Source organism: Gymnoscopelus microlampas, assembly GCF_963454915.1.
Source record: "Gymnoscopelus microlampas genome assembly, chromosome: 10".
NCBI lineage: Eukaryota > Metazoa > Chordata > Actinopteri > Myctophiformes > Myctophidae > Gymnoscopelus > Gymnoscopelus microlampas.
Window position 1 is genome coordinate 50,435,258 of NC_139947.1, and position 25,928 is coordinate 50,461,185.

At 41.6% G+C, this 25,928-nt stretch overlaps 3 protein-coding genes across 5 annotated transcripts in view; all 3 read left to right on the plus strand.

Annotated features, from left to right (window-relative positions):
* The window catches only part of LOC311053450 (NACHT, LRR and PYD domains-containing protein 3-like), a 29,333-nt gene extending 27,449 nt beyond the window's left edge, over positions 1-1,884 (plus strand). For all 3 annotated transcript variants that reach the window (XM_084068983.1, XM_084068982.1, XM_084068981.1), the window contains exon 17: positions 89-1,884. In XM_084068983.1, coding sequence (XP_083925109.1) covers positions 89-630 — 542 coding nt within the window. In that variant the 3' untranslated portion in view covers positions 631-1,884. The remainder of the gene's footprint in view (positions 1-88) is intronic.
* Positions 1,885-3,633: 1,749 nt separating this feature from the next.
* On the plus strand, positions 3,634-10,347 carry LOC311054285 (uncharacterized protein; the record flags this gene model as incomplete). Its single annotated transcript, XM_084070161.1, has 4 exons — positions 3,634-3,742; positions 5,918-6,067; positions 7,337-7,674; positions 10,342-10,347. 4 exons carry the CDS (start codon positions 3,634-3,636, stop codon positions 10,345-10,347), a joined length of 603 nt encoding a protein of 200 aa, XP_083926287.1.
* Positions 10,348-14,091: 3,744 nt separating this feature from the next.
* LOC311053452 (uncharacterized protein) lies at positions 14,092-25,537 on the plus strand. The gene is made up of 4 exons (XM_084068986.1): positions 14,092-14,437; positions 15,297-15,446; positions 23,180-23,461; positions 24,501-25,537. The coding sequence occupies exons 1-4, from the start codon at positions 14,206-14,208 to the stop codon at positions 25,445-25,447; spliced, it is 1,611 nt and encodes a 536-aa protein (XP_083925112.1). The 5' UTR covers positions 14,092-14,205; the 3' UTR covers positions 25,448-25,537.
* The last annotated feature ends 391 nt before the right edge of the window (positions 25,538-25,928 follow it).

The following is a 25,928-nucleotide window of genomic DNA, read 5'->3' on the forward strand; positions in this document are numbered from 1 at the left end:
ATCATTATTATTATTACTATTATTATTACCATTATTATTATTATTTGATTTTAAAATGGTGCTGTATTGTATGTTGTTCTCCCATCAGATGTCTGTGAACTCACACTGGACCCAAACACAGTAAACAAAATGCTTTTTCTGTCTGAGAACAACAGAAAGCTGACACATGTTAAAGAGAATCTGTCATATCCTGATCATCCAGACAGATTTGACTCCTGGCGACAGGTTCTATGTAGAGAGGGTCTGACTGGATGCTGTTACTGGGAAGTAGAGTGGAGCGGACTGGTTTCTATAGCAGTGACATACAGAGGAATCCATCGCAGAGGAAAGGCTGATGATTGTCTATTTGGACTCAATTACAAGTCCTGGGCTCTGGAATGTGACAGTGTTCAGATTGGTAGAGGTTACGCTGTCCGTCACAATGGGAAGAGAACTCTCCTCCCTTTCCTTTTCTCCTCCAAGAGAGTAGGAGTGTATTTGGACTGGTCTGCTGGCTCTCTGTCCTTCTTCAGACTCTCCAATGGCAAACGTACACACCTATACACCTTCAAGTCCACATTCACTGAACCCCTTTGCTGTGGGTTTGGGTTTGGTGTGGCTTTCCATCACGGCTCAGTGTCTCTGTGTTAGGTAGATTAGGTTCATCAGCATCATGTGTCCTAACCGTACATTGCAAAGATAATGGCCTTTATTGATCCCATTTGTGATACAGCAGGGTAAAAGAAGGCCCCTCACAACCAACTTGTGCACATGGCTACCAAAGATAAAAACTAAAAGTTTACATCTGTAGTAGCCTACAGCTGAGAGATTGTCTGCTCTAGCTTATGATATTTTAGCACTTTGGTTGGAAAGGCTTCCTCTAAGCTGAAAATAAAAGTGATTGATAATGAGTTAAAGTAGCATACTTTGATAGTGATTCTTGCTTGGTGATATCATGACATGCCCCATTACTTACGACCTTCAGGGTATACAATAAGGCTTGTTATCTACCTCATAATGTACACAGACAGGCACTTGTAACAACCAAAGTGCACACATATAAAGATTTTAGATTTCTCTGAACAGAACTATCAGAAATTGAACGCCAGAGCCACCCGTTATGTAATGCCATGATATCATGCCATGATGATTCATGCGTGTGAGTCTGGGTGACAGTGCAGGAACCAGCTGAAAAGGAGCACACATACTCACTGGTCAGCATGCATAACCTGGGTAAATGAAGGTTAAAAAAAGCCATAGAACTCTTATCATATTTGTTCATGCATAATATGTCAAAATGAAACTGAAAACTGGACTTAGAGACAATTCTCGTGGAGGCTGGACAACCGAGTGAAGAGGCACTGATTTTGTAGCCTCCATAGTCTCAGTAAAGGTTGAATTGTATTACATGAATATATGTGTTTCAGGGAGATGTTATTATGTGTTGCATTTAAGCAGGTGAACAGGATAGCTGTAGCTGACCTGTAACCTGTAACCAGTGGCAGCGGTGGCCTAGTGGTTAGAGGGGCGGCCTTGATACCGGAAGGTCCCTAGTTCGATTCCCCAATTCATCACATCGATCATGAATCACCGCTGAATAGCCCTTGAGCAAGGCTTCCATGCAGGGTCCGGCTGGAAACAAGTTTCGTACTTAGTCCGACACCCTGGGTAAACAACAAACTTTGCTTTGCTTTACCAAACATCATTCATACTCAGTATCTGTACTTGGTGGCTGTGTGTTTCTGGATTTAACCAAATAAAACAATTTAAAGTAACTTTTGTAAGCAATGTTCAGCCCTAACAGCAAAATGTCTTAGCCATCTCATGTTAATCATAGAGGATTTATTATTATTCATTTTATTGTATTTTTATTGTATTTTTGTAATAAAATCAAAATCAGTATAATGGATTTGGATTATTATTATTTTACGGTGCTCTGACTTAGACAGTCTGAGACAGTCCGTGGGAGGGGGTGACTTTGATCTTTTATGATTCTGCAAGCTTTACTGACTCAAGGTCAACCATACAGGTCTTGGATGGAGGGAAGGTCGTTTCTGTTGTCACTGATCTTCAGGTCAATTATTATATGAATATATCATGGCACAGAAACACAACTGTCATGTTATGAGCGTCAGGACTTATGGCACATTTACAATGACCTCTTCTCATAATGACTCTTCAGAATGTGCACAGACAGGGAGTTGTAGCACACACGTATACGTACAGATTGTTCTGAGCCAACCTATTGGAACATGTATACCAGAGCCACCCCTTACAGGTATAACAAAACAAAAATATGTTAATATTTGGTTAGCAATGTAGGGCTATCGTCAAAATGAAACTGAAATCAAATTGTTAATAGCTCATTTAGTCTCCAGGCGGCTGGACCAAGAGACAATTGTTGTGGGACCAGGGACCAGGCATTTATTGTGTTCTAGTCTCATTCAGGTTGGTGGAAAAGATCATTATTGTGGTATTCGTCATGTGAATACTTTAGTATATTTCCTGTGTAGTCATGTGGCAAAATTTCTGGATCAATAATGTGATTCGTTAACATCACTTTAAAAGAATATTGAATCATTTAGGGGGAAAAAATCAAATCACTGGGGTCAGTGCTACGGATAAATAATGCTAGTATTCATACGTACAGGTTTGTAGTTTAGTAGCGATATTGTTGCATTCTGAAGCCTTCATAGTTTCAGTAAATATAGAATTAACTCAGGGAGATAATACGATTTATTGCATTTCAGCAGGTTAACAGAGCAAATGAAATGGTAGCTCACATGTTATACTTTTATTGCCAACCAAACATCATTCATAATCGTGTCTGTTTTTGGTGGCTGTGTGTTCCTGGAGTTAAATTAAAAAGTAATGTTCAGCCAGCTAACAGTATTAGCCTGGCAATTTTCGGTTATAGATCAAATAAAAAAATAGACAGTATAATGGACATAACAGTAGGCCCTAAAGTGGATTTGGAAAGGTTGGGACCTTGAAGTGCTTTGTTTTCTCTTTTGGGTCTTGAGCTAAAACGTTTGGGAACCACAAATGGAAGTCCATAGGTCCAAAAAAAAATAAGAATAAAGGACTTCCATTGTGTGTGTGTGTGTGCGTGTGTGTGTGTGTGTGTGTGTGTGTGTGTGTGTGTGTGTGTGTGTGTGTGTGTGTGTGTGTGTGTGTGTGTGTGTGTGTGTGTGTGCATGTGGGTGTGTGGGTGTTATTCAGTTACACACCCCCTCCACCAGGTGGCAAAAGGCAACAGTGCCTGGATCCTTTCCTGCGCATGCTTGAAATACCTTGACCCGGAAGTAAATGCGTGTTGTTTATTTTCAGTAGCCGTTATGCACACTCTATGGTTAAGCGTAATGGTGGAATTGTTGATCTTCGTGCCTTTACACATACGTATATTACAGTAGGAACAGAGAGCTTTTCACATTATATAAGTATATTACAGTAGGAACAGAGAGCTTGGTGAAAACGTCTCATAAAGGAGGTAAAATGAGTCAAATGGAGTCTGTACGGCTGAAGATAAATGAACACATGACGTCGGTGGGAGAGGAGATATCGTGTGTTTTGGGAAAACAGCGTGGTGATGTTTGTTGTGTGAAGCTTGTCAGAGTGGTTGTGTTGGAGCGCCTCAGTGCGGCTGCAGAGTTCATGTGCGACCTCTTCCAGAGAGAGATAGAGACACTAGAAACTCTGCTGGAGACACAAAACAAACTGCTGGACGTGATGCTACAGCCACACATCAAACTACACAGAGCAGGTTGGTTCATGATTCATGTCAAAGTAACGCATGTTTACATAATTATATTCAACATAAGCTTAATAGCTCACCCATTCTTGAGAATTGGGACAAATCATGTCCTACCAAAACCTTTAAATTATTACTTATTAACACACTAATTTAAAAAAAATGTTGGAATTTTATACGATCTACACAATGTTTTGGTCTCGTTCCCTTTTTTTTTTACTTGCACTCTGCCAGAAAACACCCTTGTCTCAGACAAGGATTCACAACTTCAAACATTTTTTTTATTTTTTTCTTAAAAGCATAAAAAAACTAACTATGTGTATTGATAACATAGGTGTAAGTACCATCCTTGTTTAAAAACACAACATTTTGTCAACTCCGTCAGACTCTGTCAGATGTCAACTTTAGTGTTGTCAAAAATCTTTCGATAAATATCACATTTTAAAAATTAAAATCAACATGACTAAATGCAAAATGTATCGGTCTCTGAGACCTGATGAAGTTACAAATTGCTGTCACTGCTGTTGGCGGCCAATCAGAGGCAGGCGGGGCGTTTCCCGGGGTGGGTCTTTGCATTATGGATATACGCCTATAGAATGGATGTCACCAGTTACAATTTGGAATAGAAACGAGGGGCGCTTCCCCGTTAGCTATCATCAGGCAGCAGAGTTTCACACGCACAGACACAGAGTGTGTAGGACAGTGGTTGTCAAAGTGGGCTCTGGAACCCCCAGGGGTCCCCAGCTAAATGATAAATAAGAGATCTGATCAGTTAAATTAACTTTCTTTACATTATACATTTTACAATATAAATTGGGGTTCCAGAGAAACCATTAATTGGGGTTCGTAGCCTAATGCATGTCAAACTGGAGGACCTTGAAATTAAAATGGTTGAAAATCACTGCTAGAGCCTTACAAATCTTCTCTCATGGGGGGCCTTGGCATATCTTTTCAAATGGGGGTCTGCAGGCTAATAAGTGTCAATTTGGGGGTCCTTGACATTAAAAAGTTTTTGAACCACTGGTGTAGGACGGACACACACACACACACACACACACACACACATACACACACACACACACACACACACACACACACACGTGATTTGTCTCTTACTGTATATTACTAGAGATAAGACGAGAATCAATCTGTAATATACTGTAAACCAGGGGTCTTCAACAGGGGGTCCGGGACCCCTAGGGGGTCCTCAGAGCTACTACAGGGGGTCCGCCAAATCTCTGTGTGATATGATTTTCTTTTTTTTACCTTAACCACTTGAACCATAGCATCCTTTTTCTGAGGAGAACTTTAGGCAAAAATAGCAGATCTACAAGCTCACGCGAGGCGTTGTGAGCTTGTAGATCGGCTATTTTTGGCAAAGAAGTATAGGTGTAGAGGGAAAAAGAGCAGACCAAGTAAAAAATAAAAAAAGAATAATCTGCAACACAATCTTATACAATACAGAGGGGGTCCCTGCTTCATCTCTCTCTCAACTAGGGGGTCCTTGGGCTGAAAACGTTGAAGACCCCTGCTGTAAACAACACACTCACAGCCTTTGATCAAAATAAATAAAATATTATGCCCTCAGTGTTGTTGCACACTCACAGCCTTTGATTAAACAAATATATATATATACTGTATATATATTCAGATTTTGTTTTATCCCCGTGGTATCGAAAATGGTATCAAATATCGATATTTTGCAAGATATCATATCAAAGTTAGAAATTCAGTATTGTGACAACACCAGTCAACTATAATAATACATTTTATTTGTAATAACAATAATTATTTTTATTTGTACCAAATATCAAAGAAAAAAGACACATGGCATCACTGAGTCCATCTAGGCAAATGCCTTGTTAAAAGTAAAGGTTTTTAGTTCCCTTTAGTACCCCTCAGCTCCGTCAGATATGCTATTTCATGGAGTTGACATATAAAAGAAAAAACTGTGGGAGGTTGGCCCATTACATGGCTTAATAGTCAATTTTGATCTTTTAAAATATATTTTCCCGTTTTTTCCCATAAATGAATGTTTGAAAAAAAAGAAAAGGTTTTGTCCCAATTCTCAAGAATGGGTGATCTACAAGTAGCTAAGCTGCAAGTTGGTTAGCTGCTAGCTGAACTACACTTTGACCTGTGGTGCTTATTTGACCTCTTCTGTCCTCCTTGTGTCTGTGTGTAAAGAGGTTTCATCTGAAAATGAGGACAAGAGGAGCCCCAGTCTGGTCCAGGAGGAACCACAACCTCCACAGAGTGAACAAGAACAGGAAGAGGAGGCTGGTGTGTCAACATTGACATTACTACATAAGAAGACCAGGTGCAACACTGGCTCAGGTAAAACATGAGTTTATATATGTGTGTGTGTGTGTGTATATATATATATATATATATATGTATATGTATATGTATGTATATATATATATATATATATATATATATATATATATATATATATATATATATATATATATATATATATATGTGTGTGTTTATACTTGTAAGCAGCAGAAATGCAAAAAGCAATATGTACTATAAGCCATAGAAACATAATAGACTGAACGTGAGAGAAGGTAGACCATGCAATTAAAAAAGAAGCATTGGGAATATGGGATATTAGAATGCATCTTATTAATATGTTGCTTGTAATGGCAGATTTCAAACTCTTGTAAAAAATGCAGTCATCAAGACAAAAGTTTGCCAATTTCCCTGCGTCATCTACACAACAGAAATAATTGTAGTATTCTAAATAGTCTTTAGCTTTTCATCTGGCCTGTTGGTTTTGCCGGGTCTGGAACCAAACTTGTGACCATCTGTATCCCAGGCGTCCTCTCTACGCATTCAGCTACAACCCTGTTTAAGTGTGCTGAAAACCATAACGTTTTGCCTTCTGTCATGCACCATGCACCTGTTTCACTGGGACATTATTCACAAAATAGTAAATGCTGTCAAAACGCCATTTCATGTTGTCTTTAAAAAGCGGACATGCATTGATTAATCAAGTCATGATTTCTGTGCAGCAATTTAAATTAAGCCTGAATAAGCTGAGGGTCTAATAGGGGACCTTCTGACTGATAGGTAGACACTCTACCTTCTGAGATACTGAAATCCCAGAATTAAAACTGAGACAGAAGAAGCTCATGCACAGCAGTTGATTTCTTTTCCTTTTTTAACGAAGTCATGCCCTCAATGATCCCAGGAGAGGAACGCGAGAGATAGATGTGTTCCTCGTGAGTAGAGGCACATGTGTAAGCACGTTTCATGGCCATAGGCCAAACGAGGCATGACTTAAGCCTGTTCAAAGTTCACATTTTCAAATGATTGCATCTGCTGTAAAGGAAAGGAAGGTACGTTAAATGATTATTTGGTTAAGAGTGTCTGCTAAATGCCTAAAAGTAAAATTCAGGCTCAAGACTATAGCCACTTCTCCAGATCAGTTTATGTTAGGAAAGCTATGATGTTACTGTGATGCTCTCACAGCGTCGCTCCACCATCTCTCACTACAGATCCATGATGTTACTGTGATGCTCTCACTATGTCGCTCCACCATCTCTCATTATAGATCTATAATGTTACTGTGATGCTCTCCACCATCTCTCACTACAGATCTGAGCACGTCGTCTTCGGCGTTGGCACCGGGGGTGGGGCGTCGGACCTCTGTCCTCCTCTCCAAGAAAAACCCTAAAACGTCCGGACCAGCCAAGCGGCCTGGGCGCCCCCCCAAGAACGGGGACCGGGCCCACCTGGTGGGGACGGGCGTGAGTCCCAGTCCCATAGGCCCCCCACAGCCGCCCCCGTTGCCCCCTCCCAAGCAGAGGAAGAGGCCTCGAAGCCCCCACAGCACGTCCAGCTCTGAGAGCGACAGCAACAATGACCTCCTCCTACTGGGTAAAGAAGACCACATCACCTTAATAATCAGGGGTGCACACAACTTATTTGGTCTAGTTCTCAGAAGAGCACCTGGACTTGTTACTTGGTGCGCGTCAAATAAATGGTCAATAAAAGTTCCGCCCGCCGTTTTGTCAACGGCGGGGGGGTGCTCGAGAAAAAAAGTCAATGTTGTAGCGCCCTGCTTCTAAATTCCGTAGTTTTTTGCCGTTTTTTTCTTCTTCACGCCGTTTGTGCTGGGTATGAGACCCCTGGTCTGTGCTGCGCTGCTTTTATCCGCCAGATTGGGACGTTCACGGAATATTTCGCACCATTACACAGCCGCTGCTGGCTGCGTGCAGCGTGCTGCGAGTCGCGCAGCGTATCTGTGTGTCACGATGCGAGGCAACACTCACACAATCACGTGCAGCATGCGTCCCCTCCCCCTGCGCCTAATGGCTGTACATGGGGCTGACACGTGCTTTAGCGTGATTGTGTGAGTGTTGCTTCAGGAAATAAATTCCTAGCCTCGATCTCCAGGATTTTATTTTTTAGTTTTGCTAAAAAATAAAATCTTGGAAATTCCTGTCCCAGCTGTTGGTACGCAAAAGCGCCTATTTTGGGTGCGCATGCGCACCAGTTATGTGCACCCCTGTTAATAATAATAATTTAGAATTTTTATCCTGCAGGCAAAATTCAGTTTTCAGCTTCACGCAGCTGATTGCTGTCCAAGACGTGAGTGCAGGGGGGGAGCAGCAGTTAGGGGTTAATTGTCTTGAGAAAACGCAGCTGTGCAAAGCTCGATTTGTGCTACGCCGCCTGACTGTGTGCGCATCGAAAATAGTAGACAGACAGCTCTCAACGCAGCACGTTGCGACGCGTTGTGATCTTGTACGTCTGAAACATTTCGACGTGCAACACCATCGTACGACGAATAAGCTGATCTATCAGATAACTGCAGCACACAGCAGGCTGTTGGGAACAGCAGGGTGTTGAGTGAACCAAAACGTGAGCTTGTGGGATTTTTTGGCTGAACTGTGGTGGGAATCGCTTTACACACAGAAAAAACTAAAACATTAAATGGCTATGATTATGGCAGACTTTTTGCAATGATACATACAGTATGTCAATTGGTTTCTGTCAATCGCATGATTATGGGGAAAAAATCATGGTTGCTTTCATTGTATCTTTCCCTAGACTCCCTGCACCTCCCTGTGTGTAAGGAGGAGGTTTCCTCTGAAGAGGAGAGGAGCTCCAGTCTGGTCCAGGAGGAACCAGAGCCTCCACACATTAAAGAGGAGCAGGAGGAGCTACTTCAAAGACCAGAAGAGGTTGATGATGGCCCAATGCTGACATTACTAGCAGGGGAAAGTGAAGGTGATGAGGGTGAAAACAGAGACACAGAGCCTGTAGCCAGCACCTCAACTGAACACATGAAAACACAAGAAACTCACTCCATACAGACTCACACAGGAAAGAAAAGGTTAAGTTGTGCAGTGTGTTTTAAAACGTATAGTCGCAAGGGAAATTTGAACAAGCACATGAAGACTCACACAGAGGAAAGGCCCTTTGCTTGTGAAGTGTGTAATAAAGGCTTTAGATACTTGTGGAATCTAAAAACACACTGGAAGACCCATACAGGCGAAAAGCCATTTACTTGTACAGTTTGTGGCCGCGGTTGTATTCAAAAATATGATCTAAAAATGCACATGCGGACTCATACAGGGGAAAAGCCCTTTACTTGTGAAGTCTGTAACAAAAGCTTTAGTCAATTGTGTCATCTAAAACCACACATGAAGACTCATACAGGGGAAAAACCCTTTATTTGTACAGTTTGTGGCCACGGCTTTATTGGCCAAAGCAATCTAAAAATACACATGAGGAGTCATACGGGGGAACGGCCATTTACTTGTACAGTTTGTGACCACGGCTTTTCTCAAAAGGGTGATCTGAAAAAACACATGATGACTCATACAGGAGAAAAGCCATTGACTTGTACAGTTTGTAGCAAAGGCATTCGTGACAACGATCAGCTAAAAGTACACATGAGAACTCATACAGGAGAAAAGCCCCTTTCTTGTGACGTTTGTAGCAAAAGCTTTTGTCAATCGAGTAATCTAAAAAGACACATGAGGACTATACATACAGAGGAGGAAGAGCTTTAGCTGCAGTTTGTGGCAAACGCTTCCAAATGCACATAGATTCATACACAGTGAAGCTGTTAGTTAAACAGATTCAAATGCTTTTGTCAAAGGAGCATATGAGTTGATAAATGATATCATACACATGTATGATCTAGTGCTGGTCCTTAAGACAAATCAAATCAATATCACCGTTTGCCTCGATTATTTACGATTAATGAACGATTATTTAAAAAGCAACTAAATAATCAGAGTAGCAGATCTACAAGCTCACAATGAGCCGTGATGCGTTTTTGTACAACAAAACAAAAAGATTACAGAGTTAAGGGGTTAAAGGAACACTTTACCATTTTTGAACCTATCTTCATATAATTGCTCCTCACTAATGCTCAATATAGGATGGCACCATTTCTGTCTACTCACTCTGTCTCAGAGGACGGCTGTGGACAGTTCAGAAACCTGCCTACCTGTGACATCATCGATAGACATGTTTGGTCTTTTTTTGTAAGACGTAGACCCGCAAGATTTGTGTTTATTTTCAGCGTTATGGTGGAATTGGGATCCTCAACGTGTTTATGTATGTGTATGTATATCTGTGTGTAGAAGTAGAACCATATTCTGGGGCTAATAAGTCACAGTGTGTGGTGAAGCATTATATGTATATCTGTGTGTAGAACTAGAGTATGCTTCACCATACTCTGTGGCTTAATGACCGCAGTATATGGTTCTACCATATTCTGCGGTCATTAAGCCACAGAGTATGGTGAAGCATTATATGTATATCTGTGTGTAGAACTACAACCATATTCTGCGGTCATTAAGCCACAGCGTATGGTGAAGCATAGAAACAAATTGTATTTAGTGAAACTCATCCCATTTCCTTTTGCTCTCTGTTCTTGGACAGTCTCTTGCTTAGATTTGTTAATTTATCCATTATTTTCAGTTTCATTAAAGCAATGTTTGAAACTTATTTTGTTTTGTTTTGAACCTTTTGTTACTTTTCAAATAGGGTAGGCAAAATAAGCCTCGGCTTCAGCCTACACCTTTTCGGGCTACTAACAACATTGTTAGTACACTTAAACTGTAATGTATGTACCTACAGTATATATATCTGTTCTGTTAAATGGACCGAAATAAACAACTAACGTAGGAACAGAGAGCTTGGAGCTTTTTTTCCTTTATTTTCCTCTTTTATCCCCAATGTAGTTGTTATGCCAATGCATTCACTGCTGTTGTATCCTACTGACTCATCTGCCAGTGAGGAGCCCCCACCAGGAGGACGTAGAGCCTTCGTCCTACTCCTCCCGCCCAACACTCCCTGCCGACAGGTGCCGCCTCATACCAGCCCTATAGGATTACGTGCAATGACAATTATCACTCTTTCCGCCCGGCTTCCCTCCCCCGAACACGAGCTAATTGTGTTCGTATAGACGCTCCACAAAGCTGAATGCACCACAGTGGATTCAAACCCATAACCTCTGCGGTGGTGGGCAGGTAATGTTTGGATATTTCAAACAAGATTTCAACCTTTACTAAAAAGATATAATATCAATCCAAGAAAATTATTTTAGCTGATGTACATTTTGCAATACTGCTATCCCAAAGATGAAAAATAATACTGTTGAAATTAGGTGATTTAAGAGTGTAATTGATGTTGAATTAGGGATTAGATAAGGTGGCTAGCTATACGATTCTACCTCCACTGTAATCCACATTCACTTCGAACTTACTTCAATTTAATGTTTATCGCTTTTACAAGGATTTGATAGTCTAAAAACATTGTACTTATGATCTTATATTTCATTTCATTTCATTTCAAACCTTTGTTTATTCTAAGGACATTGTGGTTGCCCTCATTTGCAGTGTTGTCGAGATACATCATAGTACAGTTTCATTTTCACATCAATATTCATATCAATGATAAAACAAAACAAAACAAAGCTTCCCCTATCATGTGATACAAGACAAATTTAAAGCAGTTGCAGACACTTGTGGGTAGGTCTACAATCAAAGACTTAAGGGAACAGATATTTCATTTAAGCTGTAGGTCATTCTAAATGGTTGGGGCACTAAAACCATGTGGTTTTATGCTGTTTAGACCTGATCAAATACATGCAGTTCCAATCTGGATAGGACAACAATGTGATTTGGGCTGCCAGTCTGAACTGGGCCTTTTAGTGAGCAGAGAGACCAAGGATGGAGAAAACAGAACAGCTTCATTACGTTGAAGGAAGTGGTGTTGTAGAAAGATCATCTTCCAGATGGTTCCATGGTTCCTTTGTCTTAGTTGGTGTGTGTGTGTGTGTGTGTGTGTGTGTGTGTGTGTGTGTGTGTGTGTGTGTGTGTGTGTGTGTGTGTGTGTGTGTGTGTGTGTGTGTGTCTGGTTTTCCCAGTGCCCCCGCCCCAGACAATTTACTAAAATGAAATGTATAGGTTAATCGAATATCAAATCTGTGGGCCCCTCCTCTGTATTTACATATTTACAGAAGTGGTTCTCGCTGGGTTTGAGGCCTTGACAAGGCCCTTCAGGTTCCCCCCAGGCTGGGGGTCCACTGCTCCACCGTACAAAGCCGGGCACATTTTGTCAAATCTTAGCAGAAATAGCAGATCTACACTTGTAGATCAACTATTTTTGAACAGATGACGTATAAAATAGGGATTAACTAAATGTTTTGTAATAATAATAATAACAATAATATAAATCTGCAAAGTAACTACTAAAAGCTACCTAATATGTAGACGCGTAGCCTAGATGTGTTTGATAGTTATGTTTGATAATATCACAATTTAACATTTTAATTAAAAAAATACATATATATTAACCACACTTCACTGTCTAATAGTCAACAGGATACATGAACATCTGTTTCTTCACATTCTACACTACAGTGTTGAGTCATGGTTGACTCAGACTTCAGCTGCCCTCTTGTGGCTTCAAGGTGAAACTACATCACTCCTGTTTCATGTATCCATAACAACAGTCCAATAAATAAATCCAGGATATAAAATACATTATGAAAGGAATTATTTAATATCTCATCACTGTCGTGTGGAAACCTTGTATGTCCCAAACTGTTACTTTTGATTTATGTATTGATTGATTGATTGATTGAATACTTTATTAACAGTTTGCTAAAAAAAAAAGCACAGAGGTACAGTTCCACACAAAAGGATGCTAAACGGATTAAACCCAAGAAAGCACCATGGCTTGTTTTCAATGGGGCCCTGTGTATTCAATTCATCGAAACATTTAAAGACAGACAATTATAATATTATGCAAAAACATCATATAAACAAGTAGTAATCAAAAACTACCGAAAAAAAATATGTACAGTAAACAGTTGGGGTTAGATGAGTTGTAGGTGTGAGGCCAAGCAGTAGCCTGACCAGTTTGTTTTGGGATGCCTGGAGCCTTGTTTTTAAGGCCTTTGTGGTGCTATGGTACCAAGGTGCATGCATAGAAGTGATATTGGATGAGTGTTCCAGTCCTGCTAGAGTCCTCAGTGTATTCCTACTGACCAGTGAGTTGATCCTGTACAAAAATCTCGTTCTTTGGTTGACTTTTTTGATGACTTTTAGTTGCTTGCCATCTTTTCTATTCCAGAAAATAGAAACCTGTGTTCCAATGGACCCAATGTAGTTATTATTTAGTCACAAGCTGATCTTGTTAATACTTTATAACAGGGGTCTTCAACAGGGGTCCGGGTCCTCAGAGCTACTATAGGGGGTCCGCCAAATATTTGTGTGATTTCTTTTTTTTTGTGTTTTTCTTTTTACATTAACCACTTGAACCCTAAAGAATCCCTATTCTGAGGAGTACTTTAGCCAAAAATGGCAGATCTACAAGTTCACAACACCTCGCGCTGCGAGGCGTTGTGAGCTTGTAGATCGGCTATTTTTGGCAAAGAGGTATAGGTGTGGAGGGAATAAAGAGCAGACCGTGTACGCAAAGAAAGTTGAATCTGAAACACAATTTTATACAATATAGAGGGGGTCCCTGCTTCATCTCTCTCTCAGCTAGGGGGTCCTTGGGCTGAAAAGTTGAAGACCCCTGCTTTATAATATCTCACAAGACAACGCGTCGCATGCCACATGTTGTGGGCTTGTAGTAGATCGGCTATTTTTTCTACTTTTGTGTGACAATGTAGTATATGAAGAAGTGGGGGGGGGGGCATAAAAAGTCTATGTATATATATCTCTCCCACTCAACCATCCATCTATTCATTACACACCTCCTCCACCAGGCGGCGAAAGGCAACAGTGCCTGGAACCATTGCTGCTGCTCATGCTGGAAATACGTTGACCCGGAAGTAAATGCGTGTTGTATATATTTTTCGTAGCCGTTAAGCGTAATGGTGGAACTACTGATCTTTATACATGATTATATATTAAGTATATTTCAGTAGGAACAGAGAGCTTTACACATTATATAAGTATATTACAGTAGGAACAGAGAGCTTGGTGAAAATGTCTCATAAAGGAGGTAAAATGAGTCAAATGGAGTCTGTACGGCTGAAGATAAATGAACACATGACGTCGGTGGGAGAGGAGATATTGTGTGTTTTGGAAAAACAGCGTGGTGTTGATGTTTGTAGTGTGAAGCTTAATGTCAGAGTGTTTGTGTTGGAGCGCCTCAGTGCGGCTGCAGAGTTCATGTGCAACCTCTTCCAGAGAGAGATAGAGAAACCACACAGAGCAGGTTGGTTCATGCTTCATGTCAAACACATGTTTACATAGCCCCGTTTGGAACACGATGTATAGGGCAGTGGTTCTCAAACTTGTTCATGTCAAGGACCCCCAAATTGACTCTTATTACCCCACGGACCCCCATTTGAAAAGATAAGCCAGGGACCCCAATAAGAGAAGGTTTTTACGGCTCTCTAGCAGTGATTCTCAACCATTTTAATTTCAAGGACCCCCAGTTTAACATGCATTAGGCTACGGACCCCCATGTAATGGCATTTATACCTCTGGGACCCCAATTCATATCGTAAAATCAATGTTAATTTAACTCTGAGAGTGTACAAATGGAACCAAATGGACCCGTACGGACCCCCATGTAATGGCATTTATACCTCTGGGACCCCAATTCATATCGTAAAATCAATGTTAATTTAACTCTGAGAGTGTACAAATGGAACCAAATGGACCCGTTAGGGTCCATTTGGTTCCATTTGTACACTCTCAGAGTTACAGACCCATAAGGGTCCATTTGGTTCCTATCCATCATTTAGCTGGGGACCCCCTGGAACCCCCTCAAGTACCCCTGGGGGTCCCCGGACCCCACTTTGAGAACCAATGGTATAGGGTCCCGGCAGAGGTAGAGTCTGTCCAAATGCAGTGAAGATCACTTTATTGCAACTCTACCTCTGCCAGGACCCTATACAGCGGGACCTCATCTCGGTGCTATCGTGGAGAGTGGGGTTCCAAACAGGGCTAGTTTACATACATTCAACACATGCTTAATAGCTACAAGTAGCTAAGCTGCTAACTGAACTACATTTTGAGTTGTGGTGCTGATTCTACCTCTTCTGTCCTCCTTCTGTCTGTGTGTAAAGAGGTTTCATCTGAACATGAGGAGAGGATGAGCCCCAGTCTGGTCCAGGAGGAACCACAACCTCCACAGATGGAACAAGAACAGGAAGAGGCTGATGTGTCAACATTGACATTACTACATACTAGGAAGACCAGGTGTAACACTGGCTCAGGTAAAAAAATATATAATAATAATAAATATAGCTGAAAGCAGCAATACGTGGGCAATAAATATGCAATATGTGCTATAAGCCATAGAAATTTTATAGACTGAACTTGAGAAAAGGTAGACCATGCAATTAAAAAAATAAGCATTGGGAACAGCTGAGTAGAGTTTGCTGAGGGATTGTGGATATTAGAATGCATCTTATTAATATGTTGCTTGTAATGGCAGATTTCAAACTCTTGTAAAAAAAATGCAGTCATCAAGTTTGCCAATTTCCCTGCATCATCTGCACACAACAAAAACAATTGTAGTATTCTGAATAGTCTATAGAGCGTGCCAAAAATCCTGAAGGGGGCGTCAACAAGTGTCTTTTGGTAGTCTTGGTGTCTGCGCTACTATGCCGCGCCCCCCCCCCCCCCCCCCCCCCCCCCCGTGGTGACGATGCGTTGGCACGCTCTATAGCTTTTCATCTGGCCTGTTGGTTTTGCCGCGACCTTCCGTATCCCAGGTGTCCTCTCTACGCATTCAGCTACAGCCCTGTGTAAGTGTGCTGAAAAGCTTCCAAAGTTAAGTTGAAAGTTGAACTCAGTACGGCGAGCTTATATTTCCATGAGTATTTACTTCAATTAATCTTATAATGATTTCATATTTGTGTCTTGAACAACGCCGATGAAGGCTGTTTGAGATGAAACATGTCAATTGTTCGTCTCGGTGAGGAAAATAAAATAGTGAAAAGAACATTATGGAGTGCTTCTGGGTTGTTTATCTTCTCGTTGTATTTTTTTTTTATTAAGGTAGGACACCCGGCGCATAATTATGAAATGCTAAATGTTACCGGTGTTGACATGCATTTATTAACCGTTGGGAAATTTCTCACACTGTGACATCCCTACTCAACTCCACACCCGACACTGCCTACTTGTGCCACCGTTTCCACTACAAGGAATTGGGCTAAGTGGTGTCAAAGTGGTACGAAAACGAAATGAGTACCTTATAAGTCACCACTCCTGGGTAGGTCCAAGCTAGGCTAAACAGGGCCAAAGCAGTGAGCAGTGACGATGCTACTTCTGATTGGTCAGAGAATCCTCACAGTTGTGTCTGTCTTGACAACAACTTGAGATAGATTTAGTTGCCTGCTTGTTTGTTTTCATATTTGTATTTTTGTATCTGTGAGGATGTTTTTAGTTGCTGATGTTAGAAAATAATAGAAATGCAGGTCGAATAGGCAGAATTTAGTTTGCCAGCCCTGCAGTTGAGATTCCACGAAGCACCAAGAACATATAGCCAACTAACACAAACGGCAGACAAATCTATTGTCGCGAGTCGCCATCCGTCATTGTTTTATATAGGTTTTTGGATCTTCTCCTGTGTGTAACTGCTGGTGTAGAATGGGTGAAAGACTCCCTCCACCGTGTCTGTGTTTGCTCTGGCAGTGTACAGATATACAGAACCAAATGGACCCAGCAGTTCCTTAAACACACACACACACACACACACACACACACACACACACACACACAAATAATATAGCACAGTACAGTAGGGTGTGAAACTCAGTTTTGTAGACAACGATTGTTTTTGTCTAGTTTGGGGACTCAGGTTTAGTGACTTTTATTGCGTTTTTTAGTCAGTAACTTGACAGCTAGGCTACATGCTAGCCTACATGCTAGCTTGCTTCACTTTAGTTATTATTTGGCCATGTTCACCTTGACGGTAATCGTTGTTGTAAAGACCTGATAAATACCCGTGTGGCGTCTAAAAACGCCGTCCACCACTTCTATAAAAAATAATTAACTTTAGCGTCTCCCGTAGTATTTACAGAGAGACCCAGCGGAGAAGAAAGGGGTGCCGATTCCCTCCGGGGGGGGGGGGGGAGGGGATGGTCGTAGTGGGAGTGGATTCTTTATTGTAATGGGAACTGTAGATATTTTGAGGTGGTGTGGTGTAGTATGTGTCTTGTCGTATCGCGCTAAAGCTGCAGTCGAAATCCAGCATTATTGAGCTACTACAACCCCATAATTGACATTGAAGCCATGCCCTCTACAATATTCATTGGCTCATGGAGGCTTTGTTCACATGCCCAATATGCGCGTATTGAGGATATCTTAACGTATCTCTTCATCATGTTGCTTATAATGGCAGATCTGTGGTACAAATGTAGTCATCAAGACAAAAGTGTGTCTTTTATCTACACCACATAGACAGATTCTTCTGTTCTAATTAGGCTACGGCTTTTGATCACCATTCGTGGCCAGCCGGTTTAGCCTGGGTCAGGAATTGAACCTGTGACCCTCTGTTTTCCAGACTGCCTCTCTACCCATTCAGCCATGGCACGACGGCAGCCCTTTTTAATTCTGATGATAAGCAAAACGTTTTGCCTCCAGTCATGTGCCATGCCCCTTTAAAGGAAATGGGTCACAATACTGAAATTAATTATTGTCAAAATGCCATTTCATGTTGTCTTTAAGAAGTGGACATGCATGAATTAATTGGGTCATGATTTCTGTGCTGGAATTACCACTAGATAAGCCGAGGTCCGAACCGGGGACCTTCTGACTCACAACATTCTACCTTCTGAGCTACTGAAAAGCTGAACTAAGACTGAGAGAAAGGAGCCCATGCACAGTTGTTTTTATTCTTAAAGAAGCCATGCCCTCTGCAATATTCATTGGCATTCATTGGCATAGATTGTTAGATTGTGTGTAGAACATTTCACGCAGATTGCTCCAGAATCCCTGGAAACGTTTGGGTTTAAGTGTTTTTTTAAACTACTCAAAATGGCGGGAGATCTAAGGGCGGAGCTAACTAATCACAGGCATGCAAAAGTGTCACTTTTCGGCGAAATTCGCCGTTTTGAATCCATATTGGGCACTTGTGTGATTCGTGGAGATCCGGTGTAAAAATGTTTTTGGAGGGGTGGGGGGGTCGTATATCGATCTCGGCCTCGGGTGTTGTTGGGCCCGGAGTGATCTTTCACTCAGACGGACCATCCATAATGACTTGTGCTGGATTAATTGTCAACAAGCGGCAGCTGGGTGAGTGTGCGTCAAGCTGCGTGCGCGTGAGTGCGTGCGTGAAAATCAGCAACACCTGCGGTGGCGACTCAGATCAAATCCAGGGTTCCCGCGGGTCCTTAAAAAGTCTTAAATTGTCTTAAAAAAATATCGGGGATTTAAGGTCTTAATTTGTCTTAAATTTGACCGTAGGTATTAAATTTGAAGATTATGTTTTTAAGGCTCATGGGAAAATGAAAGCCATAAACATTTGTGCGTATTCTAGTGTTGAATTTTCCATAAAGATATATTATCAGTACGCTCCTCCATCTCTCCCACTGTGTTGAGAGCGGTTGAGAGACGCACACACAGCAATCAGTGTGTGTTCCATAGGCTGATAGCCCCGCCCTCCCCTGTCTCTCTTCTCCTTCTCTCAGTCACTCACTCAGCTGGAGTTGACGAGGTTGTATCGTTGCCCGGCCGTCAGCGTCAGCGCTGCTGTCGCTCGTTAATTCATTTGCTCCAGGTGTCTGTGTAAGCTCAGAAGCTCATTTAAGAGGGCATTGGGCAAAATCAAAGCCCCCGTGACCGTTTTGGTTGATAAAGATAGCAGTAGTTGTATATAACGGTTGTCACTGCTGGTTACAATGTGGAATAGAAACGACGGACGCTTCCCCCTCAGCTGTCATCAGGGAACAGTTTCAAGTGATAGGAAAAATGTTTGACTGATCATAAGTAAATCAACTTGGATGCTGTTGTGCTCACACACACACACACACACACACACACACACACACACACACACACACACACACACACACACACACACACACACACACACACACACACAGTTTGAGACGTTTTTTGCTGCGCAGCTCCTCGTTTAAGTTAATTGCCTTCACTTGCTGTGCTGCTGCGCAACAGGGCAGATCTTCGCCAGGCCAGATGGCCCTACCCAGGCCCATGAAATTGATAGGCAGTCTACAGTAGCCAATTAGAATGAAATCTGCTAAAACTGACTCATACACTAATACAGAACCATATATAGGCTAAATATTGTCTCTGACTCTCTGTCGGTTGGGAAAACTGTTCCTTTTATTTTAAAACAATTTCAAATGGTGAAAAAAGCCAATCTACAAGTTATAATTATTAAAAATTAAGAAATACTATATTTTAAATAGTGAAAAATACAGAAAATACATAAAATCTCTAATCTGTGATTCTAATGTGATCAATGTGACCCCTACGGTCAGTGAAGTCCCGGGCTGAATGTGACAAATATTGAGACAAATAGGCTATAACCCAATACATCATTTTATGAAATAAATTGGTTATATTCTACAGATAGTTACACTATTCTTGTACTATATTAAAATTAAATCATCCTTAACCTTCAGGTTAATTCGTTATTTCCGTGGACTTAAAAATCATCGTTTTATTTGATGGCCTTCTTTTTGATTGGCCTTTTACAGGCCCTACCAGCCTATAGGGGGAGGTAGAGAGTAACATATTATAATACCAGCCTGTAGGGGGAGGTAGAGAGTCACATTATAATACCAGCCTGTAGGGGGAGGTAAAGAGTCACATTATAATACCAGCCTGTAGGGGGAGGTAGAGAGTAACCTATTATAATACCAGCCTGTAGGGGGAGGTAGAGAGTAACCTATTATAATACCAGCCTGTAGGGGAGGTAGAGAGTAACATATTATAATACTAGCCTGTAGGGGGAGGTAGAGAGTAACCTATTATAATACCAGCCTGTAGGGGAGGTAGAGAGTAACATATTATAATACCAGCCTGTAGGGGGAGGTAGAGAGTAACATATTATAATACCAGCCTGTATGGGGAGGTAGAGAGTAACCTATTATAATACCAGCCTGTAGGGGGAGGTAGAGAGTAACATAATACCAGCCTGTAGGGGGAGGTAGAGAGTAACATATTATAATACCAGCCTGTAGGGGGAGGTAGAGAGTAACATATTATAATACCAGCCTGTAGGGGGAGGTAGATAGTCACATTATAATACCAGCCTGTAGGGGGAGGTAAAGAGTCACATTATAATACCAGCCTGTAGGGGGAGGTAAAGAGTCACATTATAATACCAGCCTGTAGGGGGAGGTAGATAGTCACATTATAATACCAGCCTGTAGGGGGAGGTAAAGAGTCACATTATAATACCAGCCTGTAGGGGGAGGTAGATAGTCACATTATAATACCAGCCTGTAGGGGGAGGTAGAGAGTCACATTATAATACAAGCCTGTAGGGGGAGGTAGAGAGTCACATTATAATACCAGCCTGTAGGGGGAGGTAGAGAGTCACATTATAATACAAGCCTGTAGGGGGAGGTAGAGAGTCACATTATAATACCAGCCTATAGGAGAGGTAGAGAGTAACATTATAATACCAGCCTGTAGGGGGAGGTAGAGAGTCACATTATAATACAAGCCTGTAGGGGGAGGTAGAGAGTCACATTATAATACCAGCCTGTAGGGGGAGGTAGAGAGTAACATTATAATACCAGCCTGTAGGGGGAGGTAGAGTAACATTATAATACCAGCCTGTAGGGGGAGGTAGAGTAACATTATAATACCAGCCTGTAGGGGAGGTAGAGAGTAACATTATAATACCAGCCTGTAGGGGAGGTAGAGAGTCACATTATAATACCAGCCTGTAGGGGGAGGTAGAGAGTCACATTATAATACCAGCCTGTAGGGGGAGGTAAAGAGTCACATTATAATACCCCCCGTTGACAAAACGGTGGCGGGGGGCACCAAGCCGGTTCAAGCACCGGGCACCACGAAGGGTTTGGTACCCCTAAAAACGTGTTTGGTACCCCTAAAAAACTTGTCACCTTTTTCACCATGGGCCTGTTTGCATGCCTGTAATCAAAGTGACAGATGTTTTCCTCAAGAGTAGGGCCATATGTGTAAGCACGTTTCATGGCTCTAGGCCAAACGAGGCATGACTTATGCCTGTTCAAAGTATGCATTTTCACACTATTCCTATATATTCATATATTACAAAATTGTGGAAGATCTAAGGGTCAGAGGTCACAGTGGCAAATTCTTTCCTGATGAGGAGACGCATATATGTGTATTGAAGTTTTATGGCTGTAGGTCAAACTGTTCATGAGCTATGCCCATTCAAAGTTTCATAGCAGCACCTTTTAGCCAATGGTTGTGAGTTTCATTTCTCGATTTGAAATTTCAATTTTCATGACCATCTACCCTACTGCCAAGTTTTGTAAAAAATAACTGCATGGTTTGGCCTGGAGCGGCGGAAGAATAATAAAACTAACAGAAACAATGGGGTTCCTACGCACTACGTGCTAGGCCCTCTAATAATAATAAATATAGCTTCTAGCAGCAATATGGGGGCCAAGCAATGCGATATGCAAAAAACAATATGTAATATGCGCAATAAGCCATAGAAGCAAAATAGACTGAACTTGAGAGAAAGAGGACCATGCAATTAACAAATGAGCATTGGGAACAGCTGAGTAGTTCTGAGGGATTGTGGATATTAAAATGCATGTCCTTAATATGTTGCTTGTAATTGCGGATTTCAAACTCTAAAAATTAAAACACCAAGATGAAAACTTGCCAATTTCTCTGTCATCTACACAACAGACAGAATTGTAATCTAAACAGGATTTAGCTTCTCATCACTATTCATGGCCAGTTAGTTGAGTCAAGGCCTGGAAGCTGTTTCCCAGGCGTCCTCTCTACGCATTCAGCTATAAAACAACCTGTCTAAGTGTGCTGAAGCATAAAGTTTTGCCTTCCGTCATGTGCCATGCCCCTGTTAAACCAGGACATACGGCACAAAATGTAAAATAAATACTGTCAAAATGCCATTTCATGTTGTCTTTAAAAAGGCTATTCTTTTATACTGCCTTTAAAAAGCAGGCGTGCGTTAATTAATCAAGTCATGATTTCTGTGCAGCAATTTAAATTAAGCCTGAATAAGCTGAGGTTCGAATAGGGGACCTTCTGACACAGAAGGCCGCTGGAGGCAGAAGGCCGCCACCCTAGAGCCTAGGGTCTGCCTGACGTTTCTTCCAGTTAAGCGGTTTTTCGTTGCCACTGTCGCAAAATTGCTTGCTCAGGGTGGGATGTCGGGTCTCTTTTCTCTACATGTAAAGTGTCTTGAGACAACTTGTTGTGATTTGACACTTTAATAAAATTGAATTGAATTGAATTGAATTGACACCACCTTCTGAGCTACTGAAATCCCAGAATTGAAACTGAGAGAAAGGAGCTCATGCACAGCATTTATCTTTTATTTTTATTTTTTAAATGAAGTCATGCCCTCTTCAATATTCATTGGCTCATGGAGGCTTCATTTTTTCATGTACAGACTTCTCTTCAACTGGGATTTTAGATAATGGTCCATAAAGTATGTGTAAGGGTGGAGCTTAATGGTCAAAGAGACAGATGTGTTCCTCATGAGTAGAGCCACATGTGTAAGCAAGTTTCATGGCTGTAGACCAAACGAGGCATGATGTATGCCTGTTCAAAGTTCACATTTCTAAATTATTTCAATCTTCTGCTGTAAAGGAACAGTGCTGCTGTATGTTACATATTTCTCTGGTTAAATGCCTAAATGGTAAAATTGTAAAGTAAAATTCCATCTCTAGACTCTACCCACTTCTCCAGACATCACTTCACCACTTGTATCTGTTAGGAAAGCTACGATGTTACTGTGATATTCCTCACAACATCGCTTCACCATCTCTCACTACAGAGCTGAGCACGTCGTCTTTGGCGTTGGCACCTGGGGTGGGGCGTCGGACCTCTGTCCTCCTCTCCAAGAAAAACCCTAAAAAGGCCGGACCAGCCAAGCGGCCTGGGCGCCTCCCCAAGAACCGGGACCTGGCCCACGTGGGGACGGGCGTGAGTCCCAGTCCCATAGGCCCCCCACAGCTGCCCTCGTTGTCCCCTCCCAGGCAGAGGAAGAGGCCTGGCAGCCCCCACAGCACGTCCAGCTCTGAGAGTGACAGCAACAACAACGACCACCTCCTACTGGGTACAGAAGACAACATCACCTTAATAATAATAATTATATAATAATCTTGTACATACCATATACATAGCAGGATGTTGAGTGAACCAAAACGTGAACATGTGATAAGTTTTAGCTGAACTGTGATGGGAATCGCCTAGCACACAGACCAAAACATTAAATGGTTATGATTATAGCAGACTTTTTGCAATGATACATTATGTCGATTGGTTTCCGTCGATCGCATGATTATGATTTATTTTTTAACACATTGAGTGCCATAACCGTAGATCTACGGCAGGGGTTCCCAAAGTTGGGGTCGCAGGACACTAATAGTGGGGTCGCAAAAATATTTCGGAAAAAAGAAAAAAATCAACAATGAATGAAATTATTACAAATAGTACATTTTACCCATGTCATTATGTACTGTAAATGTGATTGATTGAATTCTATATTAACAAGATTATTAACAGGACAAGTAGTAGGCCTGCAGTCAAAAGTCATGCTAAAATACATTACAAATGCGCACAGAACGTGCAAGTTTATGTGCATAATTTACCTCCAGGTTAGGTGGGGTCGTGAGTTTTGGGAAGTTTGGGAACCCATGATCTACAGGAGGAGATTTTTTTATTTATTTTTCCACACGGGGCGCTCTAACTTTGGGATGATCCACAGAGCCTGTAAAATGGAGAGGACTGATGTGGATCCGAGCCAAAAAACCTACCTCCCGTCCACTCCCATTATAACTCCTTGAGAAAAAGATCCATATCTCCATATCTTTTTTACCGTGGTGGAAACGAGACGTTTTCGATGGCCGATCACTCTGCAATGGCGGATCGCATTAGAAATATTATTGTTCCAGGCGATAGTCGGGACCCTCGACCATCGTGCACGCACCCTTTGTTTACATGCGCGTCCATGTCGTGGCGTCTACAGCGCTAAACATATCAGCATAAACGGTAAGAATGCCAGCACTAGATGTACCCTGTTTTAAAAAACCTCTGGCACCATATGTGTTAATTTGAAATATTTCATGGTTCCTTTCATTGTATCTTTTCCCTAGACTCCCTGTACCTCCCTGTGTGTAAAGAGGAGGTTTCCTCTGAAGAGGAGAGGAGCTCCAGTCTGGTCCAGGAGGAACCAGAGCCTCCACACATTAAAGAGGAGCAGGAGGAGCTACTTCAAAGACCAAAAGAGGTTGATGGCCCAATGCTGACATTACTAGCAGGGGAAAGTGAAGGTGATGATGGTGAAAACAGAGACACAGAGCCTGTAGCCAGCACCTCAACTGAACACATGAAAACACAAGAGACTCCCACAGGGAAGAAAAGGTTAAGTTGTGCTCTGTGTTTTAAAACGTATGGTCGTAAGGCAGATCTGAACAAGCACATGAAGACTCACACAGAGGAAATGCCCTTTGCTTGTGAAGTGTGTAATAAAGGCTTTAGATACTTGTGGAATCTAAAAACACACTGGAAGACCCATACAGGCGAAAAGCCATTTACTTGTACAGTTTGTGGCCACGGTTGTATTCAAAAATATGATTTAAAAGTACACATGCGGACTCATACAGGGGAAAAGCCCTTTACTTGTGAAGTTTGTAACAAAGGCTTTAGGCAATTATGTCAACTAAAACCACACATGAAGACTCATACAGGGGAGAAGTCCTTTATTTGTACAGTTTGTGGCCACGGCTGTATTCATAAGGGTCATCTAAAAATACACATGATGACTCATACGGGGGAAAGACCATTTACTTGTACAGTTTGTGACCAAGGCTTTACTCAAAAGGGAGCTCTGAAAAAACACATGATGACTCATACAGGAGAAAAGCCATTGACTTGTACAGTTTGTAACAAAGGCTTTCGTGACAACGATCATCTAAAAATACACATGAGAACTCATACAGGAGAAAAGCCTCTTTCTTGTGACGTTTGTAGCAAAAGCTTTTGTCAATCGAGTAATCTCAAAAGACACATGAGGACTCATACAGAGGAGGAAGACCTTTAGCTGCAGTTTGTAGCAAACACTTTGGTCCAAATGCACATAGATTCATACGCAGATAAGCTGTTAGTTAAACAGAAACAAAAGCTTTTGTCAAAGTAGCATCTTAGTTGATAAATGATATCAGACACATGTATGATCTAGGGCTGGGCCTTATGACTTCAAATCAATATACCATTATATATATACCGTATTAACTCTAATAGTGACCTCTATTCAATTAAAAACAGGGCCTCTATTAATGACCGGGGGCGTTGTTGAAACAAGCAAATACAAGCTGGTCTGCTAATACAAGCCTTTTTTTTTAAGTCTCCAGAGGGCGCTGTTTAGTAAGATACCCATAGAGTTATATTAAGATGCGTGACCCGCCCCTGATTTTATACTTCCTTATAGACGGGTTTCTTGTTTACAAACATTGAGACTGCATGGCCCAAACCTGTTTTTGGGGAGCGCTGGTTTTGTGGGTTCTGTTCATTCAACCTCCTCT

Bases quoted from the DNA above. Each gene is read 5' to 3' on its own strand.
- LOC311053452 (XM_084068986.1), top strand. From the start codon at position 14,206: ATGTCTCATAAAGGAGGTAAAATGAGTCAAATGGAGTCTGTACGGCTG. The intron at 14,438-15,296 runs GTTGGTTCATGC...CTGTGTGTAAAG, and splicing joins AGAGAAACCACACAGAGCAG to AGGTTTCATCTGAACATGAG. The intron at 15,447-23,179 runs GTAAAAAAATAT...CTCTCACTACAG, and splicing joins CAGGTGTAACACTGGCTCAG to AGCTGAGCACGTCGTCTTTG.